This window comes from Cherax quadricarinatus, chromosome 5 (assembly GCF_038502225.1).
Source record: "Cherax quadricarinatus isolate ZL_2023a chromosome 5, ASM3850222v1, whole genome shotgun sequence".
Taxonomy (NCBI): domain Eukaryota; kingdom Metazoa; phylum Arthropoda; class Malacostraca; order Decapoda; family Parastacidae; genus Cherax; species Cherax quadricarinatus.
Window position 1 is genome coordinate 62,814,597 of NC_091296.1, and position 21,104 is coordinate 62,835,700.

A 21,104-nucleotide genomic window follows, 5' to 3' on the forward strand; every position below is an offset into this window, starting at 1 on the left:
AGTTGTTCAAGTCAGCCTGTTCTTGTTACTGCTGCTGCTGTTTTTGTTAGTTTCGGCTGATGCTGCTGATTTCTGTATTGTTGTTGCTGTGTTAACCTTGCTGTTTTATATATGAATTTAAATGATCATATTTTATGGTCTCAGATTTTTAGCCTTTTAAGGTGTAAAAAGTATTTCTTGTTGAGCAGACTACTCACGTAGTCTAGGATTTTGAACTACCTGTGCGACCCAGTGTTTTGTGTTTCCCAGTCTTGCATACCTGGATCATGAACCTGAAGCAGACCTCATGGGCTCTGATCCCTGGGTTGGTAGTGGAAGCTCATGCTGGTGTATCATTCGCTGCTCTGTCATTCGCTGCTGTGTCATTCGCTGCTCTGTCATTTTGTGCACTGTCATTCGGTCCCCTGTCATTTTGTGTACTCATTCAGTGCTCTTGTTATTCTCTGCTCTGTCATTCTCTGCACTGTCATTCAGTGCTCTGTCATTCCCTGCACTGTCATCTAGCTATCTCATAAGAGTACCTTCATATCCAGGAAGAGCCAGTCTTAGCTCTCTTGCATTCTTTCCTCTTTTCCCTGTCCTTTGTGCTCTGCATTTTTTCCATTCGCTTTGCTCTACCCTCTCTATAGTCTTGGTTAAACTACGAGCTTTCTAAATTTTCTCAGCTTTCTCCTCACGCCTGGCATTGGCTTTTCTTTGGTCTTACGACACTTAGCTGAGAATGAGATTGAAAGAATACGAGTGAGAGAATGAGTGAGAAGACAAGAGAAATAGCATTAGACTAAGAATGTGAAAATTATAGTGAAAGAGAACAAGAGTGTGTGAAGAATGGTAGTGTGATGAACGATAGTGAAAGTGAGAGAGCATGCGTGTGATGGTAGTGAGAATGTGAAATAGTGAGAGAGCAAGAGTGTGAAGATGTGATTGTCTTGAAGGATGAGTGAGGAGGTGGCAAGAATGTAGGTGGAATGTCTTACCAAATGCTACGGTGTCGGCGAGAAGAGAGTCGGGCTTCCGCAATATCCCAATCACGGACGCAGGGAAGGTTGGCGGTGGTAGTGGCAGGGGCAGGGGCAGAGGCAGGGACAGTAATTTTGTTTTTACTGTTAAACAAAGTTGCTCCATAGTCTGGAACACTGTTCCAGACTGTGGAGCGGAACTCTTATCCAGGCTGAGGGACTGACCACCTCAAAACTTCGTCTTCAAGGGTGATGGACTGATGACATCGTCTTTATATCTCTACTGCTTCTGCAAAGTCTTCTGTACTCGACTGAAGAAGCCTACTGTGTAGGCGAAATGTTTCAGAATAAAGATACCAAACTGTAGCACATGTCTTGCTTATCAACCTGAGCTGGTAGATGTCAGTAGGGTAATGAGGATACCGTCAAGCATTCCACTCAGCCTGAGTGACTGATGATTCAGCAGTTACAGCAGCTTCAAAGGTTTCCTTACAGCAGAACTGGAGTTCTGTGTGTCTTCTTGGTGTCCTGTTGGCGTTCCTCTTGTTCTCTTGGTCTTGTCCTTTTGAGGGTCTCTTCTTCTCTTGATGTAACCCTCTTCGTGATTCACCCCTCTTGTTCCCCCTCTTTGCCTTCCCTAAACCCCCTACCATTCCTCTCCTTGCCTTTCCTCCCCTACCCCTTCTCTCTCATTCCCCTTCCCCTCTCTCCTCCCTTCCCCCATCCCCTCAGAGGTGGACAGTAGACTCTGGGGTAAACTAGTTATAAGTTACTCAAAGTTAAGTTAGAAATCAATCAGAGATGAGTTACATGACCTGTTGATGGTGGTGGGGGGAGGGTAGGGCAGGGGGGAATTGTAGTGGGGAGGGTAGTGGCGAGAGTGGGGGAGTGGTTGTAGTAGAGGGGAGGGTGGGGTGAGGGGTTATAGTAGATAGGAGAGTAGGGTGGGGTTGTGGTAGAGGGGAAGGTAGGGGAAGGCTTGTTGTAGAGGGGAGGGTGGGGAGGTGTTGTGATAGGCGAAACGTTTCGACAATAAAGATACTCTACTATTGCACATGTGTCCTACTGTTGCACATGTGTCTTACTGTTGCACATGTGTCTTACTGTTGTACGTGTCATCATTGGCTTCTTTTGAAGGTTCTAGTTATTCCGTCTACTAAGTTTTCTTGCAGCTGTGATAATAACATTACTGTCCTGCTCGAATGTGTCATCTTCTGACATTTTCAATTCCAAGTCTGGTACATAAAACCGAGCCTGGCCCATGGCCGGGCTCCAAGAGCAATAAGACTCTCGAAACTCATCGAAGGTATGGTGATAAAAGTTTTTTTCATTTCTTACATTTTTCCTTTACAGAGCAACTGAAATTCGTCTTCACTGAACATATTGTTGTGTCCAAACGTATCCTTACAATATTTAAGGCCTGTGATAGTGGTTCTTGATGAAGCTGTAGGAGTCTGATCTAGGGACAGAGTGCATGGTCATGCTGTCAGTAGCTTCTTCGAAGTCCAGCAGGGTTGGAGTTTATGTCAGATATTGTGGAGATGTCGGCACAGATATTTGAGTCTGTCACCCATCAATAAACTCATTTACATTGTCGGTCTTTAGTTTGTTAGGTAAAAGGACACAGATGAAGCTAAAGTTTGTAACTCTGTCAGTACAGGAGGATCCCGCATGTACAGCACCATATTTTCAGTGTTCCACCTTTTCAATGGCTTGAAATTGAGCCATTGTTCATTGTGTTCCACCTGCCGGTGACAGTCGTAGAGGGGTGGAACAATGGCTCACTTGAAAGCCGACGAAAACGTGGAACACTGCAAGTAGAACATTAAAATGGTATAAAATACCGACAGGTTGTTAGGTAAGACACATATGCAACAGTTAGGTATCTTTATTTTGAAACGTTTCGCCTACACAGTAGGCTTCTTCAGTCGAGTACAGAAAAGTTGATAGAAGCAGAAGAGACTTGAAGACGATGTAATCAGTCCATCACCCTTAAAGATTTGAGGTGGTCAGTCCCTCAGTCTGGAGAAGAGCATTGTTCCGAAGTCTGAAACAATATGAAGTTGAAAGAACGAACGAACGAAAGTTCAGGTAAGATCCCAAATGGGATGAGCGGGGAAGACGGGACAGACGAAGAATAGTGCTAGAGAGGAGTGTTCTTAGTCGTAGAAAATGAGCCAGGGCTTAACCCAGCAGCGAAGGCGATCGTGGGACAGATATTGAGAAGAGAAATTCGGGCTCTTCTGTTAGGACTCCAGTGGGGTGAGCGAGGAGGAAGGGACATGCGACGTTTAGGGCTAGAGAGGAGTATAGAACTGGGCCATGTCTTAACCCAAAAATGCTAAGGCAAACGTGGGTCAGAGAATGGTACCTGTCTTAGAAGGTACCTGTCAGCGGATCCAAGGTTATTTGTAAGTAGGGTTAGGAGCAGGATCATGCAAGGAGTAGAAAAGGTTGTGTTGGTTTGTGGGTCTGCGAATGTCTTCGTCAAGGAGAGAGGTCCAGTAGTCATGTCGTGTCTCAAGTTTGTCTATCTGTCTGTCACTGAGCCTCTTCCAGTACAGATTCAGCGCAGGGATGTCTAACTGGGCATGGAGAGACTCGCTTGTGGCGAACTCCTCCCATCTAACATCAAGCACCCAGCGCAGCGCCTTGTTCTGGACACGCTGCAGTTTAAGTAAGTTTGTTTTTGCTGCAAGAGAGAGGGCTAGAGGAGAGTAAGTTATCAGTGGACGTATTAGGGATTTGTAGAGGTGTAGTTTGGTGCGTTGAGAGGCATGTTTCAGCTTGTAGAGGCCCGCAAGGGCCTTACTAGCTATTGCATGCCTTGAGTGAATGTGTCCGTGTAAACGAAGAAGGTAGTCAAGATTAACGCCAAGGACAGTGACAGATTGTGTGATAGGGAAGTAAGTGCGGGTGTCAGCTGTTCTGAGTTCGACAGGTAATGGAGGATCACGTTTCCTGTAGTTAAAATATGTAATGCTGGATTTAGCTGCATTGAAGTTGAATGGACAGAATGGAGCCTTATATAGCGCCAGGAGGTGAGATGTAGGTCGCTTTGGGAGGTCAGGTCCCTCTCAAATCCAGCCGTTCTCACTAGTAGAGGTTGTCGAAGTTGATTTCAGGTCTGTACCAAGATACCCTTGTGTCGCAGTGTCTGACAGATTGAACATTAAAATGGTATAAAATACCGACAGGTTGTTAGGTAAGACACATATGCAACAGTTAGGTATCTTTATTTTGAAACGTTTCGCCTATCTTTAAGGGTGATGGACTGATTACATCGTCTTCAAGTCTCTTCTGCTTCTATCAACTTTTCTGTACTCGACTGAAGAAGCCTACTGTGTAGGCGAAACGTTTCAAAATAAAGATACCTAACTGTTGCATATGTGTCTTACCTAACAACACTGCAAGTAGCTGCTGCATATGCTGGGTCCTGCTGTATTACAGTCATACTGTAGCTTCAGTATATCACTCACTTTGTAAGTTCCATCTCGTTGGAACAAGAGCTGGGCACCAGGTGTGTTTTTTTTCTTCCATCCATCCACCCATCTAACCATCCATCCATCTAACCACCCATCCATCTAACCATCCATCCATCTAACCACCCATCCATCTAACCACCCATCCATCTAACCATCCATCCATCTAACCACCCATCCATCTAACCACCCATCCATCTAACCACCCATCCATCTAACCACCCATCCATCTAACCATCCATCCATCTAACCATCCATCCATCTAACCACCCATCCATCTAACCATCCATCCATCTAACCACCCGTCCAGCCATCCACAAGCTCACCGCTCTTCATAGCTCAAATCAGACAGAGGCGGGATGTGTGGAGCCACGAACATGATGATTCATCATACTTATACACACACCTGTACGTACGAACATATTTACGCATATATTGACGTAAGAACATAAGAATGGAGGAACACTGCAGAAGGCCTACTGGCCCATGCGAGGCAAGTCCTTACCAAAACGACTACTACCTAAAGTTTCTCAAGAAATAACTCCCGTACCCAATGACACTAATCAAACCCAGCCCCTCCCACTCATATATTTGTCCAGTCTCTTCTTAAAGCTACCCAAGGTCCTAGCCTCTATCACCCCACTGGGAAGACTGTTCCACGCATCTACAACTCTGTTAGAAAACCAGTACTTACCTATGTCCTTTCTAAATCTAAATTTATCCAACTTAAATCCATTATTCCTGGTTCTTACCTGGTTCGACACCCTCAGTACTTTATTAATATCTCCCTTGTTTATGCCCGTCATCCACTTATACACTTCAATGATATCTCCCCTCATTCTACGCCTCTCCAGAGAGTGGAGATTTAAGGCTTTAAGTCTATCTTCATACGGGAGGTTCCTTACACAGTAAATCATTTTAGTCATTCTTCTCTGTATGTTCTCTAATGAGTCTATGTCCATCCTGTAGTAAGGGGACCAAAACTGAGCAGCATAATCTAAATGAGGCCTCACTAGTGATGTATAGAGCTGTAAAATAACTTTTGGACTTCTGTTACTTATACTTCTTGAGATAAATCCAAGTAATCTGTTGGCCTTGTTGCGCACACTAAGGCACTGCTGTCTTGGCTTTAGATTTCTGCTTACCATGACTCCCAAGTCTTTTTCACATTCTGTATGACCAAGCTCTACTTCACCTAGATTATAGCTTCGAGGGTTATTTTCCTTACCATAGTGAATTATGAAGATATTATTTACGGTAATCCGTGACCATCATATATATATATATATATATATATATATATATATATATATATATATATATATATATATATATATATATATATATATATATATATATATATATCAATGCACCACGCAGAAACAAGCGGGTACAGTATATACAAAGAAAGATCGCAGTCAGCAGGATTCGAAACTACTACTGAGGACGGTCAAGATTCTCAGGCAGCGCTCTATCTAGTCCACTCGACTAGAGCGCTGCCTGAGAATCTTGACCGTCCTCAATAGTAATTTCGAATCCTGCTGACTGCAATCTTTATATATATATATATATATATATATATATATATATATATATATATATATATATATATATATATATATATATATATATATATGGTTTAGAAAGACACGTAAGCAAACACTATAACATATTTATTAGAAAACGTTTCGGTCCTGGGACCTTGATCACTTCTAACATACAGAGGTAGAAAGACATTATGGTATAAACCTTGGTAATAAATACCGACAAGTTGGTTTAGAAAGACACGTAAGCAAACACTATAACATATTTATTAGAAAACGTTTCGGTCCTGGGACCTTGATCACTTCGGTCACAGGACCGAAACGTTTTCTAATAAATATGTTATAGTGTTTGCTTACGTGTCTTTCTAAACCAGAAAGACATTATATATATAGGCGGAGAGTGAGATGTGACGCACGTGACCTGAGGAATGTCATAAGAACATAAGAATGGAGGAACACTGCAGAAGGCCTACTGGCCCATGCGAGGCAGGTCCTTATCAAAACAACCTCTGCCTATGATGAGGACGGGTTACCTGGAGGTTATTCCTGGAGGTTACCTGGAGGTTATTCCGGGGATCAACGCCCCCGCGGCCCGGTCCACGACCAGGCCGATGAAATCATGTGACTCCTGTGTTGTTGGGTTGGTGCTGCTTAAGTATCATGTATGCCAATGTTTTTGAAATTTTGTAGTTTCCAGTGTTGCGTTCTATAGTGTCGGTGACGGTTATGTTCTTATGACATTCCTCAGGTCACGTGCGTCACTCACACCTCACTCTCCGCCTATATATATAATGTCTTTCTACCTCTGTATGTTAGAAGTGATCAAGGTCCCAGGACCGAAACGTTTTCTAATAAATATGTTATAGTGTTTGCTTACGTGTCTTTCTAAACCAACTTGTCGGTATTTCTTACCAAGGTTTATACCATATATATATATATATATATATATATATATATATATATATATATATATATATATATATATATATATATATATATATATATATATATATATATATATATATATATATATAATTATTTACTCTTTATTACTTGGTGTTAATATTTGTCACTGGATTATTGGAAGTTGGAATTATTTACGTGTAATTCTTGGTATTGGTGAGAGGCAGTCGGGGATTACACTAGAGGATTACATTTTTAGTAGACGGTATTACACGAGGATGGCATCGTGTTAAGAGGAGGTTAAGTGGATTATTATAAGGGATTACACAAGAGGATTTTATAAGAAGGGTTCAGCAAGGGAGTACGCAAAGGGATTACACAAGGGGCCTAGACGAGGGATTACTTAATAGTTAGACTGGAGATTACACAGCATTATACAAGGGATTACACAAGGGATACAAAAGGATTACAGGTGATTAAAAAGGTTTGCACAAAGGATTAAACAAGAGGATTTGGAAATTGAATCAATGTGTTAGATATACAAGGTATGTGAGGGATACCTGTCATGAGTGTTAGGTCTACCAGGTGTGTGAGGAATACACATCATGAGTGTTAGGTCTACCAGGTGTGTGAGGGATACCCATCATGAGTGTTAGGTCTACCAGATGTGTGAGGGATACCCATCATGCGTGTTAGGTCTACCAGATGTGTGAGGGATACCCATCATGAGTGTTAGGTCTACCAGGTGTGTGAGGGATACTCATCATCAGTGTTAGGTCTACCAGGTGAGGGATACCCATCATCAGTTTTAGGTCTACCAGGTGTATGAGGGATACTTGATCTCTCCACCGTTTTCACCCATCTGTTTACTGTTTTCTCCCATCTATCCACTGGTTGCACCCATCTCTCCACTGGTTCCATCCATTTATCTACTGGTTGCACCCATCTCTCCACTGTTTTCACCCATTTGTCCACATCTAACCAGTGATTTTATTTCATCCATTCTCTCTCTCCCTCCACCACCACCACCACTGCTTCCACTTACGTTTCTTGTTCTGCTGCAGGTGCGGAAGTGCGAGGTGAAGGGGGAGAGCCATTTGAACCCACATTGTGAGTATGCACCACCTCCTTTGTTAATCGATACCCACTACACCGTGTTCCACCTCTCTCTCTCTCTCTCTCTCTCTCTCTCTCTCTCTCTCTCTCTCTCTCTCTCTCTCTCTCTCTCTCTCTCTCTCTCTCTCTCTCTCTCTCTTCGTACGTGTATATTCGTTACCATTTTGTCCTAGGTACATGTCGATTAGACACTAGATCTGTTGTATGTGTGTGTGTGTGTGTGTGTGTGTGTGTGTGTGTGTGTGTGTGTGTGTGTGTGTGTGTGTGTGTCCTTCCCGCAGCTCACCCACCTAAACCAGTTTCTGTCTCACTGTAAAGTTTTGTATTGCAATTAGTGTTGTGTAACGAGTTCCTTGACAGTGGTGATGGCGAGGGGAGGGAGGGAGAAGAATAAAGTAGAAGAGGGAGAGAAAGAAATAAAGTGGGAGGGGACGAGGATTACACGTTATGTTGTGATAATATATATATATATATATATATATATATATATATATATATATATATATATATATATATATATATATATATATTGTGTGTGTGTGTGTGTGTGTGTGTGTGTGTGTGTGTGTGTGTGTGTGTGTGTGTGTGTGTGTGTGTGTGTGTGTGTGTGTGTGTAGTGTTTACACATACAAAATTCTCAAGAGGAGAGGGATAAACTGCTGAAGAGGAGGTAAACAAGTTCAAGAGGGCACAATGGGACGTTAGAGATACAAATGAATCACGGGGATGCTGGGAAGTATTTTTTCAGCATCTTACAAATTCTAGAAAGATAAACTTGCAGATCACAATGTGTTAAAGGTGTAGTGGTGACCTGCTGACACTGCTGCTGACAAAACGTTAGATTAGGGGCCACCTGCTGGTGCTGCTGCTGACAACACGTTGCATCAGGGGTCATCTGCTGACACTGCTGCTGCTGCTGACAAAACGTTAGATCAGGGGTCGCCTGCTGACATTGCTGCTGCTGCTGACCACGTTGGATCAGGGGTCACCTGCTGACATTGCTGCTGCTGCTGACATCACGTTGGATCAGGGGTCACCTGCTGACACTGCTGCTGCTGACAACACGTTGGATCAGGGATCACGTGCTGACATTGCTGCTGCTGCTGCTGCTGACAAAACGTTAGATCAGGGGTCACCTGCTGACATTGCTGCTGCTGCTGACCACGTTGGATCAGGGGTCACCTGCTGACATTGCTGCTGCTGCTGACATCACGTTGGATCAGGGGTCACCTGCTGACATTGCTGCTGCTGAAAACACATTGGATCACTATTACCTGCTGACACTTGCTGACAACACATGAGGGTCACCTACTTATTTCCCTAGTGAAGGATTTATTACCCAGGTGTTCCACGTGTGTCTTACTCATCAACGTTGACTGCATCGTGTATCAGGGGGGCCAGGAGCTATAAATCGACCCCCCGTAACCACAGGTGAGAGTCTTTCTGATGAGTTCTGCTAGATGAACTCTCTAATCAGTCACAGGTATGAGCCAGGATAAGTTGGGTTTTGGGGTGGGAGGGGGAAGGGTTGAGAGGGGAGGGGGGTCTTATACCACCATGAATATGGGTTGAAGTCTTTGTGCGTTAATTGGTGGAAATAGAACTCATCAAAATGCTTGATGGAACACCCGGCAGTGAATTACTGCCGGGAAGTACAATTAGACGGTGCTTTGAAGTGACCTAGGCAGTGACGGGTGGGGGGAGTGACCTTGACAGTGACTGGTGGGTGTGGGTAACCTTGACAGTGACTGGTGGGTGTGAGTGACCTTGACAGTGACTGGTGGGTGTGAGTGACCTTGACAGTGACTGGTGGGTGTGAGTGACCTTGACAGTGGCTGGTGGGTGTGAGTAACCTTGACAGTGACTGGTGAGGGAAAGTGTAACCTTAACAGTGACTTATGGGTGAGTAACCTTGACAGTGATTGAGGGGAGAGTGACCTTGACATTGATGAAGAGTGACCTTGACAGTGATGAAGAGTGACCTTGACAGTGATGAAGGGGAGAGTGACCTTGACAGTGATGAAGGGGAGAGTGACCTTGACAGTGATGAAGGGGAATGACTTCGACAGTGAGGTGGGGGGGGGGGCTGGAAAGATACCTGAAGGACGTTCGTAGGGGTGAACGCTCCTACGACTCGGTCCCAGACCAGGCCTTCTGGTGAGTCAAGGCCTGTGTGTTGGCTGCACAGTGCACACACAGTCCAGCGTAAGAATCACAGCCCGGCTGATCGGGAACCTACCTGAGGCACTTACCAGGTTACCTTGTGAAGACAACATGGCATCTGTTGATAATCCCCCTGTGTATGATGGGAGGCTGTTGGTAAGTCTCAGTCCTTCACATACTCTCCTAATTCACTTACCAACCTTTGTAACTTCTGCGAAGCTCCCACAAGAACAGCGTCACCGGCAAAAACAATTATAACTCTCACTCTGTACCAAATGCACTATCTTTCAATCCTGTATATTTCCCCTAACACCCTAGTGATCAATTCTTTTACAACTCACTCTCTCTCTCTCTCTCTCTCTCTCTCTCTCTCTCTATATATATATATATATATATATATATATATATATATATATATATATATATAGTCCTTTCAAAAATTTTCTCTTATACGTTTAAAGATATTTTTTTTCATTTATATTAATGTAAAAATTAATAATTTTGTACCAAAAGAACCTTAGAAAACTTGCCTAACCTTATTATAACAAGCGCAATTTAATTTAGCCTAATCCAACTAAATATATTTTAGATAAGTTAACAATAATTTAATAAACAAACACGATGAAATATATTTTTTTCGTTAGGTTCAGAATGATTTTTGCGAAATTATTGCATACACAAATTTTCGCTTGCCTTATTCGGTAAGAAGAGCGTTGCTATTTAAACTTACTGTTTTCGGTAACCTACCACATATTCCATGCATTTGCAACATCTGCCACATTAATTTTTCTAGCGCCTTTTCTAAGTCCATATCCCTTATCTAAGTATTTATATGTTTCAGTGTAAACACTGGCTCTTCATATTCACTATCCTTCTTAAATCCTCCTCCTCTTTCTGCAATACTGCTCTGTCTTACCGATAATTCTTTCAGTAACATCTTTGTCATGCACTTTACCTGGTATACTCAACACGCTTTTTCCCCTATAATTCTTACTCTCTTTTGTCCCCTTTTACACGAAGGAACTCTGTTCTCTGCCAATTCCAGGTATCTTTCTCACTCTCAGGAATATATTGAACAAATGCACCAACCACTCCAAAACTGTATTCCCACCTGCTTTTAACATGTCTGTCTTAATCCCATATATCCCAGCTATTTTAACCCCTTTCATTCGGCCCACAGCCTCACGCACCTCCCCCGCACTCGGCCCCGTTCAAAGCAAGAGAAATATCGGAGCTGGAACAGATACAGAGATCGTTTAAGGCTCACATTGAGCCTGTAAAGCACCTTAACTACTGGGAACGCCTTTAAGTCTTGAACATGTACTCATTGGAACGGAGGAGAGAGAGCTACATGATAATATATATCTGAAAAGTACTCGAGGGCCTGGTCCCAAATCTGCACACTGCCATAACAACATACTGGAGTGCTTGATATGGGAGGAAGCGCAAAATAAACCCAGTGAGGAGCAGGGGTGCGGTGGGCACAATAAGGGAACACTATATCAAAATCCGGGGTCCCAGACTATTTAACATCTTACCAGAAGATATCAGAAACACGGCTGGAACAAGTGTAGAAGCCTTCAAGAGAAAACTGGACAAGTATCTTCACCAGGTGCCAGACCAACCAGGCTGTGATGGATATGTGGGGTAGCGGGCCACTAGCAGCAACAGCCTGGTTGACCAGGTAAGCACCAGACGAGCCTGACCCATTTCCGGGCTCAGAGAGTAGACAGTCTCGAAACTCTTCAAAGGTATATCAGTGGTACCTCTTCCTCGCTCCTGAAGGGGGTTATACTGATCTGTCCGCTGCAAGAAATCACTGCCTCCCATTCTTCATCAAAATATTCCCTCCATCTTCCCAGTACATCCACCTCTCTATCTAATAGCTTCCCTCTTGGTAAAACTTCTCCCACTATCTTGACCTCTGTTTTTACATTCCCTCACCACTCTTTTAACATCTCTTTTACTCTCCATATACTCCCTCAGTGTCTCACTTCTACATTGTAAAAACCTTTCATATACCAAATTGGTCTTCCTTGCCACTCTCATTACATCGTCATTCCACTTATCACTTCCCTTCCCTCCCTCACCCACCTTCCTATAACGCACAACCTTCTGCTGCACACTCTAACACTGTATTCTAAAACCTACCTCGACGGTCAGTCATTGTTAGCAAAAATCCTTTGCACTGTTAAAAACCCACTGCTGTATTTAGTGTAGCAGTGGTGGAGGCAGATATATATGGTGTGGCAGTGGTGGAGGCAGGTATATGTGGTGTGGTAGTGGTGGAGGCAGGTATATGTGGTGTGGTAGTGGTGGAGGCAGGTATATGTGGTGTGGTAGTGGTGGAGGCAGGTATATGTGGTGTGGTAGTGGTGGAGGCAGGTATATATGGTGTGGCAGTGATGGAGGCAGGTATATGTGGTGTGGCAGTGGTGGAGGCAGGTATATGTGGTGTGGTAGTGGTGGAGGCAGGTATATGTGGTGTGGTAGTGGTGGAGGCAGGTATATGTGGTGTGGCAGTGGTGGAGGCAGGTATATGTGGTGTGGTAGGCAGGTATATGTGGTGTGGTAGTGGTGGAGGCAGGTATATGTGGTGTGGCAGTGGTGGAGGCAGGTATATGTGGTGTGGTAGTGGTGGAGGCAGGTATATGTGGTGTGGTAGTGGTGGAGGCAGGTATATGTGGTGTGGTAGTGGTGGAGGCAGGTATATGTGGTGTGGCAGTGATGGAGGCAGGTATATATGGTGTGGCAGTGATGGAGGCAGGTATATGTGGTGTGGTAGTGGTGGAGGCAGGTATATATGGTGTGGCAGTGATGGAGGCAGGTATATATGGTGTGGCAGTGGTGGAGGCAGGTATATGTGGTGTGGTAGTGGTGGAGGCAGGTATATATGGTGTGGCAGTGATGGAGGCAGGTATATATGGTGTGGCTGGGAGACTTAAACCTTTTATGAGGTTTTTGTTAACAAAAGCTGACCGTTGCTGAGCCAAATAACTGACTTGCTCTTACTCGCTGAGACCAGCGTTATCGTCTGTACCAGACAAGTTGTGAAGGGGAGGGTAGGAGGTGGTGGGGAGGGGAGGGGGAAGAAAACGAGGGGAAATGGTGAAATGGAAGTCGGAAGATGTGGGGAAGAGAGGGGGGGATGGAATTGTGAAAAGGAATGGAAAGGAAACCAAAGATCAGAGAAATAGGACGTGAAGGGAGGGAGAAGAGGTGTTGGGAAGAAGAGGTAGTGGGAAAGAAGGGAGAATAGGTGATGGGAAGGGAAGAAGAATGCAGCCAGCACTCTCACTGTAGTACAGTCAGCACTCTCACTGTAGTACAGTCAGCACTCTCACTGTAGTACAGTCAGGACTCACTGTAGTACAGTCAGCACTCTCACTGTAGTACAGTCAGCACTCTCACTGTAGTACAGTCAGCACTCTCACTGTAGTACAGTCAGCACTCTCATTGTAGTACAGTCAGCACTCTCACTGTAGTACAGTCAGCAGTAGTACAGTCAGCACTCTCACTGTAGTACAGTCAGGACTCACTGTAGTACAGTCAGCACTCTCATTGTAGTACAGTCAGTCACTGTAGTACAGTCAGGACTCACTGTAGTACAGTCAGCACTCTCACTGTAGTACAGTCAGCACTCACTGTAGTACAGTCAGCACTCTCACTGTAGTACAGTCAGCACTCTCACTGTAGTACAGTCAGGACTCACTGTAGTACAGTCAGCACTCTCACTGTAGTACAGTCAGCACTCACTGTAGTACAGTCAGCACTCTCACTGTAGTACAGTCAGCACTCTCACTGTAGTACAGTCAGGACTCACTGTAGTACAGTCAGCACTCACTGTAGTACAGTCAGCACTCTCACTGTAGTACAGTCAGCACTCACTGTAGTACAGTCAGCACTCTCACTGTAGTACAGTCAGCACTCTCACTGTAGTACAGTCAGCACTCTCACTGTAGTACAGTCAGCACTCTCACTGTAGTACAGTCAGCACTCTGTAGTACAGTCAGGACTGTAGTACAGTCAGCACTCTCACTGTAGTACAGTCAGCACTCTCACTGTAGTACAGTCACTGTAGTACAGTCAGCACTCTCAGTCAGCACTCTCACTGTAGTAGTACAGTCAGCACTCTGTAGTACAGTCTGTAGTACAGTCAGGACTCACTGTAGTACAGTCAACACTCTCATTGTAGTACAGTCAGCACTCACTGTAGTACAGTCAGCACTCTCACTGTAGTACAGTCAGCACTCTCACTGTAGTACAGTCAGCACTCTCACTGTAGTACAGTCAGCACTCACTGTAGTACAGTCAGCACACTCTCACTGTAGTACAGTCAGCACTCTCACTGTAGTACAGTCAGCACTCACTGTAGTACAGTCAGCACACTCACTGTAGTACAGTCAGCACTCACTGTAGTACAGTCAGCACTCTCACTGTAGTACAGTCAGGACTCACTGTAGTACAGTCAGCACTCTCATTGTAGTACAGTCAGGACTCACTGTAGTACAGTCAGCACTCTCACTGTAGTACAGTCAGCACTCTCACTGTAGTACAGTCAGCACTCACTGTAGTACAGTCAGCACTCTCACTGTAGTACAGTCAGCACTCTCACTGTAGTACAGTCAGCACTCACTGTAGTACAGTCAGCACTCACTGTAGTACAGTCAGCACTCACTGTAGTACTGTCAGCACTCACTATAGTACAGTCAGCACTCTCACTGTAGTACAGTCAGCACTCACTGTAGTACAGTCAGCACTCTCACTGTAGTACAGTCAGCACTCACTGTAGTACAGTCAGCACTCTCACTGTAGTACAGTCAGCACTCACTGTAGTACAGTCAGCACTCTCACTGTAGTACAGTCAGCACTCACTGTAGTACAGTCAGCACTCTCATTGTGTACAGTCAGGACTCACTGTAGTACAGTCAGCACTCTCACTGTAGTACAGTCAGCACTCACTGTAGTACAGTCAGCACTCTCACTGTAGTACAGTCAGCACTCACTGTAGTACAGTCAGCACTCTCACTGTAGTACAGTCAGGACTCACTGTAGTACAGTCAGCACTCTCACTGTAGTACAGTCAGCACTCTCACTGTAGTACAGTCAGCACTCTCACTGTAGTACAGTCAGCACTCTCACTGTAGTACAGTCAGCACTCTCACTGTAGTACAGTCAGCACTCACTGTAGTACAGTCAGCACTCTCACTGTAGTACAGTCAGCACTCACTGTAGTACAGTCAGCACTCACTGTAGTACAGTCAGCACTCACTGTAGTACAGTCAGCACTCTCACTGTAGTACAGTCAGCACTCACTGTAGTACAGTCAGCACTCTCACTGTAGTACAGTCAGCACTCACTGTAGTACAGTCAGCACTCTCACTGTAGTACAGTCAGTCACTGTAGTACAGTCAGCACTCTCACTGTAGTACAGTCAGGACTCACTGTAGTACAGTCACTGTAGTACAGTCAGGACTCACTGTAGTACAGTCAGCACTCTCACTGTAGTACAGTCAGCACTCACTGTAGTACAGTCAGCACTCTCACTGTAGTACAGTCAGCACTCACTGTAGTACAGTCAGCACTCTCACTGTAGTACAGTCAGCACTCACTGTAGTACAGTCAGCACTCTCACTGTAGTACAGTCAGCACTCACTGTAGTACAGTCAGCACTCTCACTGTAGTACAGTCAGCACTCTCACTGTAGTACAGTCAGCACTCACTGTAGTACAGTCAGCACTCTCACTGTAGTACAGTCAGCACTCACTGTAGTACAGTCAGCACTCTCACTGTAGTACAGTCAGCACTCTCACTGTAGTACAGTCAGCACTCTCACTGTAGTACAGTCAGCACTCTCACTGTAGTACAGTCAGCACTCTCACTGTAGTACAGTCAGCACTCTCACTGTAGTACAGTCAGCACTCTCACTGTAGTACAGTCAGCACTCTCACTGTAGTACAGTCAGCACTCACTGTAGTACAGTCAGCACTCTCACTGTAGTACAGTCAGCACTCTCACTGTAGTACAGTCAGCACTCTCACTGTAGTACAGTCAGCACTCACTGTAGTACAGTCAGCACTCACTGTAGTACTCAGGACTCACTGTAGTACAGTCAGCACTCAGTCAGCACTCACTGTAGTACAGTCAGCACTCTCACTGTAGTACAGTCAGCACTCACTGTAGTACAGTCAGCACTCTCACTGTAGTACAGTCAGCACTCTCACTGTAGTACAGTCAGCACTCACTGTAGTACAGTCAGCACTCTCACTGTAGTACAGTCAGCACTCTCACTGTAGTACAGTCAGGACTCACTGTAGTACAGTCAGCACTCTCACTGTAGTACAGTCAGCACTCTCACTGTAGTACAGTCAGCACTCTCACTGTAGTACAGTCAGCACTCTCACTGTAGTACAGTCAGCACTCTCACTGTAGTACAGTCAGCACTCTCACTGTAGTACAGTCAGCACTCTCACTGTAGTACAGTCCGCACTCTCACTGTCGTACAGTCAGCACTCAGACAGCACTCACTGTAGTACAGTCAGCACTCTCACTGTAGTACAGTCAGCACTCTCACTGTAGTACAGTCAGCACTCTCACTGTAGTACAGTCAGCACTCTCACTGTAGTACAGTCAGCACTCTCACTGTAGTACAGTCAGCACTCTCACTGTAGTACAGTCAGCACTCACTGTAGTACAGTCAGCACTCTCACTGTAGTACAGTCAGCACTCTCACTGTAGTACAGTCAGCACTCTCACTGTAGTACACTCAGCTCTCTCAGTACTGTAGTACAGTCAGCACTCACTGTAGTACAGTCAGCACTCTCACTGTAGTACAGTCAGCACTCTCACTGTAGTACAGTCAGCACTCTCACTGTAGTACAGTCAGCACTCTCACTGTAGTACAGTCAGCACTCACTGTAGTACAGTCAGCACTCTCACTGTAGTACAGTCAGCACTCTCACTGTAGTACAGTCAGCACTCTCACTGTAGTACAGTCAGCACTCTCACTGTAGTACAGTCAGCACTCTCACTGTAGTACTGTCAGCACTCTCACTGTAGTACAGTCAGCACTCTCACTGTAGTACAGTCAGCACTCTCACTGTAGTACAGTCAGCACTCTCACTGTAGTACAGTCAGCACTCTCACTGTAGTACAGTCAGCACTCTCACTGTAGTACAGTCAGCACTCTCACTGTAGTACAGTCAGCACTCTCACTGTAGTACAGTCAGCACTCTCACTGTAGTACAGTCAGCACTCTCACTGTAGTACAGTCAGCACTCTCACTGTAGTACAGTCAGCACTCTCACTGTAGTACAGTCAGCACTCTCACTGTAGTACAGTCAGCACTCTCACTGTAGTACAGTCAGCACTCTCACTGTAGTACAGTCAGCACTCTCACTGTAGTACAGTCAGCACTCTCACTGTAGTACAGTCAGCACTCTCACTGTAGTACAGTCAGCACTCTCAATGTAGTACAGTCAGCACTCTCACTGTAGTACAGTCAGCACTCTCACTGTAGTACAGTCAGCACTCTCACTGTAGTACAGTCAGCACTCTCACTGTAGTACAGTCAGCACTCTCACTGTAGTACAGTCAGCACTCTCACTGTAGTACAGTCAGCACTCTCACTGTAGTACAGTCAGCACTCTCACTGTAGTACAGTCAGCACTCTCACTGTAGTACAGTCAGCACTCTCACTGTAGTACAGTCAGCACTCTCACTGTAGTACAGTCAGCACTCTCACTGTAGTACAGTCAGCACTCTCACTGTAGTACAGTCAGCACTCTCACTGTAGTACAGTCAGCACTCTCACTGTAGTACAGTCAGCACTCTCACTGTAGTACAGTCAGCACTCACTGTAGTACAGTCAGCACTCACTGTAGTACAGTCAGCACTCTCACTGTAGTACAGTCAGCACTCTCACTGTAGTACAGTCAGCACTCACTGTAGTACAGTCAGCACTCACTGTAGTACAGTCAGCACTCTCACTGTAGTACAGTCAGCACTCTCACTGTAGTACAGTCAGCACTCACTGTAGTACAGTCAGCACTCTCACTGTAGTACAGTCAGCACTCTCACTGTAGTACAGTCAGGACTCACTGTAGTACAGTCAGCACTCTCACTGTAGTACAGTCAGCACTCTCACTGTAGTACAGTCAGCACTCTCACTGTAGTACAGTCAGCACTCTCACTGTAGTACAGTCAGCACTCTCACTGTAGTACAGTCAGCACTCTCACTGTAGTACAGTCAGCACTCTCACTGTAGTACAGTCAGCACTCTCACTGTAGTACAGTCAGCACTCTCACTGTAGTACAGTCAGCACTCTCACTGTAGTACAGTCAGCACTCTCACTGTAGTACAGTCAGCACTCTCACTGTAGTACAGTCAGCACTCTCACTGTAGTACAGTCAGCACTCTCACTGTAGTACAGTCAGCACTCTCACTGTAGTACAGTCAGCACTCTCACTGTAGTACAGTCAGCACTCTCACTGTAGTACAGTCAGCACTCTGTAGTACACTGTAGTACAGTCAGCACTCTCACTGTAGTACAGTCAGCACTCTCACTGTAGTACAGTCAGCACTCTCACTGTAGTACAGTCAGCACTCTCACTGTAGTACAGTCAGCACTCACTGTAGTACAGTCAGCACTCTCACTGTAGTACAGTCAGCACTCTCACTGTAGTACAGTCAGCACTCTCACTGTAGTACAGTCAGCACTCTCACTGTAGTACAGTCAGCACTCTCACTGTAGTACAGTCAGCACTCTCACTGTAGTACAGTCAGCACTCTCACTGTAGTACAGTCAGGACTCACTGTAGTACAGTCAGCACTCTCATTGTAGTACAGTCAGCACTCTTACTGTAGTACAGTCAGCACTCTCACTGTAGTACAGTCAGCACTCTCACTGTAGTACAGTCAGGACTCACACTGTAGTACAGTCAGCACTCTCACTGTAGTACAGTCAGCACTCTCACTGTAGTACAGTCAGCACTCTGTAGTACAGTCAGCACTCACTGTAGTACAGTCAGCAGTAGTACAGTCAGCACTCTCACTGTAGTACAGTCAGCACTCTCACTGTAGTACAGTCAGCACTCTCACTGTAGTACAGTCAGCACTCTCACTGTAGTACAGTCAGCACTCTCACTGTAGTACAGTCAGCACTCTCACTGTAGTACAGTCAGCACTCTCACTGTAGTACAGTCAGCACTCTCACTGTAGTACAGTCAGCACTCTCACTGTAGTACAGTCAGCACTCACTGTAGTACAGTCAGCACTCTGTAGTACACTGTAGTACACTCAGCACTCTCACTGTAGTACAGTCAGCACTCTCACTGTAGTACAGTCAGCACTCTCACTGTAGTACAGTCAGCACTCACTGTAGTACAGTCAGCACTCACTGTAGTACAGTCAGCACTCACTGCAGTACAGTCAGCACTCTCACTGTAGTACAGTCAGCACTCTCACTGTAGTACAGTCAGCACTCTCACTGTAGTACAGTCAGCACTCTCACTGTAGTACAGTCAGCACTCTCACTGTAGTACAGTCAGCACTCACTGTAGTACACTGTAGTACAGTCAGCACTCACTGTAGTACAGTCAGCACTCTCACTGTAGTACAGTAGTAGTCAGTCAGTCAGCACTCTCACTGTAGTACAGTCAGCACTCTCACTGTAGTACAGTCAGCACTCTCACTGTAGTACAGTCAGCACTCACTGTAGTGCACTGTAGTACAGTCAGCACTCACTGTAGTACAGTCAGCACTCTCACTGTAGTACAGTCAGCACTCTCACTGTAGTACAGTCAGCACTCTCACTGTAGTACAGTCAGCACTCTCACTGTAGTACAGTCAGCACTCTCACTGTAGTACAGTCAGCACTCTCACTGTAGTACAGTCAGCACTCTCACTGTAGTACAGTCAGCACTCTCACTGTAGTACAGTCAGCACTCTCACTGTAGTACAGTCAGCACTCTCACTGTAGTACAGTCAGCACTCTCACTGTAGTACAGTCAGCACTCTCACTGTAGTACAGTCAGCACTCTCACTGTAGTACAGTCAGCACTCTCACTGTAGTAGTCAGCACTCAGTAGTACAGTCAGCACTCTCACTGTAGTACAGTCAGCACTCACTGTAGTACAGTCAGCACTCACTGTAGTACAGTCAGCACTCTCACTGTAGTACAGTCAGCACTCTCAGTACTGTAGCACTCACTAGTCAGTCAGCACTCTCACTGTAGTACAGTCAGCACTCTCACTGTAGTACAGTCAGCACTCTCACTGTAGTACAGTCAGGACTCTCACTGTAGTACAGTCAGCACTCACTGTAGTACAGTCAGCACTCACTGTAGTACAGTCAGCACTCTCACTGTAGTACAGTCAGCACTCTCACTGTAGTACAGTCAGCACTCTCACTGTAGTACAGTCAGCACTCACTGTAGTACAGTCAGCACTCTGTAGTACACTGTAGTACAGTCAGCACTCTCACTGTAGTACAGTCAGCACTCACTGTAGTACAGTCAGCACTCACTGTAGTACAGTCAGCACTCTCACTGTAGTACAGTCAGCACTCACTGTAGTACAGTCAGCACTCACTGTAGTACAGTCAGCACTCTCACTGTAGTACAGTCAGCACTCTCACTGTAGTACAGTCAGCACTCACAGCACTCACTGTAGTACAGTCAGCACTCACTGTAGTACAGTCAGCACTCACTGTAGTGCAGTCAGCACTCTCACTGTAGTACAGTCAGCACTCACTGTAGTACAGTCAGCACTCTCACTGTAGTACAGTCAGCACTCACTGTAGTACAGTCAGCACTCACTGTAGTACAGTCAGCACTCTCACTGTAGTACAGTCAGCACTCTCACTGTAGTACAGTCAGCACTCTCACTGTAGTACAGTCAGCACTCTCACTGTAGTACAGTCAGCACTCTCACTGTAG

General features: G+C 45.3%; 1 protein-coding gene across 6 annotated transcripts in view; it reads left to right on the top strand.

Moving 5' to 3' along the window:
- LOC128685076 (leucine-rich repeat neuronal protein 2) overlaps positions 1 to 21,104 on the top strand; it is a 472,917-nt gene that overhangs the window by 346,846 nt on the left and 104,967 nt on the right. For 3 of the 6 annotated variants that reach the window (XM_070103086.1, XM_070103092.1, XM_070103071.1), the window contains one exon: positions 7,953 to 7,998. The exons of the other annotated variants lie outside the window; for them this stretch is intronic. Coding sequence is in view for 1 of the 3 variants with exons in the window: in XM_070103071.1 (XP_069959172.1) it covers positions 7,953 to 7,998 (46 nt within the window). In the remaining 2 variants the exon portion in view is untranslated. The remainder of the gene's footprint in view (positions 1 to 7,952; positions 7,999 to 21,104) is intronic. 6 annotated transcript variants of the gene reach the window in all.